The 3,640-nt window shown below is 63.3% G+C and overlaps 1 protein-coding gene across 1 annotated transcript in view; it reads left to right on the top strand.

Moving 5' to 3' along the window:
- Nucleotides 1-714, top strand: part of TLE5 (TLE family member 5, transcriptional modulator) — a 5,874-nt gene extending 5,160 nt beyond the window's left edge. The window contains exon 7 of the mRNA XM_014585549.2: nucleotides 24-714. Within this exon, the coding sequence (XP_014441035.1) occupies nucleotides 24-168 (145 nt within the window). The 3' untranslated portion in view covers nucleotides 169-714. The remainder of the gene's footprint in view (nucleotides 1-23) is intronic.
- The last annotated feature ends 2,926 nt before the right edge of the window (nucleotides 715-3,640 follow it).

Genomic DNA, 3,640 nt, shown 5'->3' with positions numbered 1-3,640 from the left:
CCCCCCCGGCGTGTGGGCCGGCGGCCGCCGTCGCTGCCGGCTGTGAGCGCGGGCTCGGGCCTGCTGTCGCTGTCGGCGCTGGGCTCCCAGGCCCACCTCTCCAAGGAGGACAAGAACGGGCATGACGGCGACACCCACCAGGAGGACGACGGCGAGAAGTCAGATTAGCGCCCGGGCGGAGGGTGGGGAGACAGGCACAGGGCGAGGGCGAGGGAGGTCAGCGGAGCCCCAGCTCGGGTGTGCCGGGCGCCTGCCGGGACCCCAGCCCTGCCCTGTGCTGCCCCTCACTCTGGCTCCCACCCCGTCCGGCCTCCCTCTTCCCCTGCAGCCCAGATAGGTGAGCACCCGCTCAGGCCACAGGCTGAGGCCTGGAGGGGCTGCGGGGGCCCAGGTCCGAGGGAGCAGCACCTCAAGCAGCCCAGTGTCCCCGGCACCCCCGTCCGCAGTCCACACTCCTGTAACTGACAGTCCGCCCGGCCGGGCCTCCACCGCACTGCATGCGCCGCTGCCCCTCCCGCCTGGGCGCCCCGCGGTCCGGCCCCAGCTGTGCTCCTCCACCTCCCGCCCCACGCACCTCCTCGCTAGCCCCGTACCCCCTGGTCCTCGCCCCTCGCCCACGACGGGACAGAGAGCAAGATTGGCGGGGACAGCTGAGGTGGGGTGGCAACCAGGATTTCCCTCCCCCTTCCCAAATAAAGATGAGGGTACTGAAGCCGTCTCGTCTTCCTTTTCGTTTCTCTTCCAGTACGCTAGTTGACTTTGCAGAGGGGATATTAAAAAGGAAAAGAAACTTGTGGAAAAAAAAGCAACTCCCACCCCGTGTCTGTATAGTCGCTGTTGGTTGTGTTCAGGCGCGGGTCTCTGTGGAGAGGGTCTCTGGGGAGATACGAAGCGCTGTGGAGGGTGGGCTTAGCTGTGCCTTTCAAATAAAGACTGTGAAGTCGCCGCTGTGGTCGTGCGTCTGTGTTGTGGGCTACCCGCGGAGGACGGGCAGGAGGGCTCGGCCAGCCCGGCAGCCACCTCCCCTTGACCGTCCGCCCAGAGTGGGCGAGCGGGCGCGCTAGGTCGCACAGCACAGTCCCGGGGCCGGACGGCGAGGCCACCGTTTGGCAGATGGGCGGAAGGTCAGCGCGCTGGTACGTGGCCAAGCTGGCGTCTGAGCGGAAATGCATCCTTCCCAGGGACCGGCTGTGGAGGCGCCGGGAACTGACACACCGTTTTTCTTCCTCTGCCAAAGAGCACAGCCACGCTGCAGTCCCTTCTCCGGTTGGCCCTCCTCTGGGGACGTGGGTGCACACGCACCTGCTGTTTCTGGACCCCCGGGGGATCCAGCCTCTTCACCGCCACGCCCCAGGCTGGCCCCGCACGGTGCAGGCCAACCTCCAATCTGCAAGTCTCCAGCCACCCACGCTGGACCCCTGGAAGAGCCAGCAGGAGGGGGACTGCCACCAACCAGTGGCCTGGCCCTGGCGTTGGAGGGTGCCCGTCCACCCTCGGAGCTGGGACCTTGGTGGGGCACAGCGACCCTGAGGAACGTTTTGCTCTGGGCGAGAATGGCCAGGTGCCCACACCAGCCTGCTGCGGGCCCAGCCCTGCCCCTCTACAGCCCAAACACAGCTGAAAACGGCATCCCGTGGAGTACACGAGTTCAAAACCTGACCTCAGGCCAGCTTTGTGATGCAGCAATGTCCTGCTCAAAAGGAACCAGATTCCAGGGGGCAACCCTGGTTCAAATCCCCGGCCTGGTCAGCATGAAACACGCTGGGTCTGTGCATGAGTCTCCAGGATCTGGCAGGGTGGGGGCTGGAAGGAGGGGCCAGGGGTGACTGGGCCTGGGAGGGGCCTTCTCTGTCTCTGTCTCTGTCTCTATCATGAATAAAGAAACCCTGAACTCGCCTACATGGGAACAGGGGTCACATGCCCTCGGAAGGCTGTTGGGCACCCCATAATCAGCAACACCCCCCTGGGTCCACTCCTCAGAAATACCAGGAATTCACCAAAAAGACGCAGTCATTGCTGGCCACAACCGCCTGACCCAGAAACCGTGGTGGGGCCATCCCCGCCCAGAACAGTGGACTGTGTGGACCATGTGTGGCTGCGCTGGAGTACTATACAGCCACGAAAAGGGACACTACTGCGTCGCACACGGAATCTCCGCCACGTGGGGTGGAGCTGGTGAGATAGACGCCGACTCACGTCCAGGGCTGCCCTGGGGGAGGCTGGCCAGTTGCTAACCAACTGCTCCCATTTCTTTCTATCCTTTTTACAGTTTTAAAAAACATTTATCTATTTATCTGTTGTGCTTTTTCGGGCTGCTGGGACTGGGACTTGAACCTTTGGCCATGTAGGAGCCCAGCACCTCAAACATGACACCACCTGCCAGGCCCTCGCTTCTTTTTCTTAATGGTGCTGGAGACAGGCGTCCCTTCTCTGCCCCCTCCCCAAGGCCATGGACATGTGCATCCTTTGTGCTGAGTGGCCCTGGGACACCAACCTGGGACCTCCATGGCTACTGCTGCAGCACTGCTGCTCCGCGGTGCGTCTGACTTGGGAGCAGACTCAGGGCTGTGCTCACTCCGGGTGGTCCACCAGACTACAGCCTGCATGACCCTGCTCAATTTCAATGCTTTTTGTTGCTTTCGGGTTTTGCTATAGTGAGCATCTCCTCACCAGAGAGAGAACAAAAGAGAACCCCCCCCAGGGGTGACCACGCTGCAAGCTCTTCTCCAGCCTCCTCTTGGGGTTTTAGACAAGCACACACGTGCCCCGGAGTGTTTTTCACGCTGGTGGGTCCAGGACTTGAACTTGGAAGTCAGTCATGTGGGATCCAGCTGCCTTAACCACCGCGCCACTGGCGGGCGCCCGATAATCTTCTAATCCGTTTTTCAAATGTGAAAAACCACGCCAGGTGCATGTACCTGTATGTGCCCCAACCCCGGCCCAGATGGAGACCGGCTGCCACGAGCTGGCCCCGTGGGAATGCTGTCTCCCTCCGTCTCTGTCTCTGGCCAGCGCACTGGCGTGGTTACTAACCCGGAAGCAAACAACAGGCCATCTTTGGCGCTCAGGCCTTTGGAATCATTCTCATCTCCCACCAGGCCAGCCACCGGCCCTCCAACGGCCGAGCAGGGGCAGGCACCTGGCTCTGGCCCGCCCTGGCCGGTCCTCCCTCTGCCTGAACAGCGCTCTTTCCCGCCCGGTCTCTCCTGTGACATGCCCTGGAAGTCATTTTCGGAAGGCCTCCCCGACCAGGGTTCTGGGACACGCTCCCATCTGTGGGGTCCAGGCTAGAGGCCTGGCCTCCCGAGTCTCGGTCTCCCTGGTGGGGAGGTCACAGCTAACCTGAGAAGTGCTTAAAGCAGAGGCTGCGACATTTACTCATTTCCTGAAAGTCCCCGTCCCAGAGACAGGGCGGGCAGCAGGAGGGAGAGGGGGACGGACACACCTGGGGACCGCGCGCAGGGAGCGCCTGGAGGGCGAGGCCCTTCTCGCCCTGCGCTTCTCGGGGATCGTGGAGGAGCACCCCGCGAGGCCGGGCTGTCAGCTGACAGCTTGCTGTCATTACCGACCTGCCGCGGAGGAGGGCGCCGCGGGGGGCGCAGGCCCGGCTCCCCCCCCCCGGGGGGGGCGCCTCCCCAAG

This window comes from Tupaia chinensis, unplaced genomic scaffold (genome assembly GCF_000334495.1).
Source record: "Tupaia chinensis unplaced genomic scaffold, TupChi_1.0 Scaffold149964_2, whole genome shotgun sequence".
NCBI classification, from domain to species: domain Eukaryota; kingdom Metazoa; phylum Chordata; class Mammalia; order Scandentia; family Tupaiidae; genus Tupaia; species Tupaia belangeri.
The sequence above is the reverse complement of the archived record's forward strand: the minus strand, read 5'-3'. Positions and strand labels throughout refer to the sequence as shown.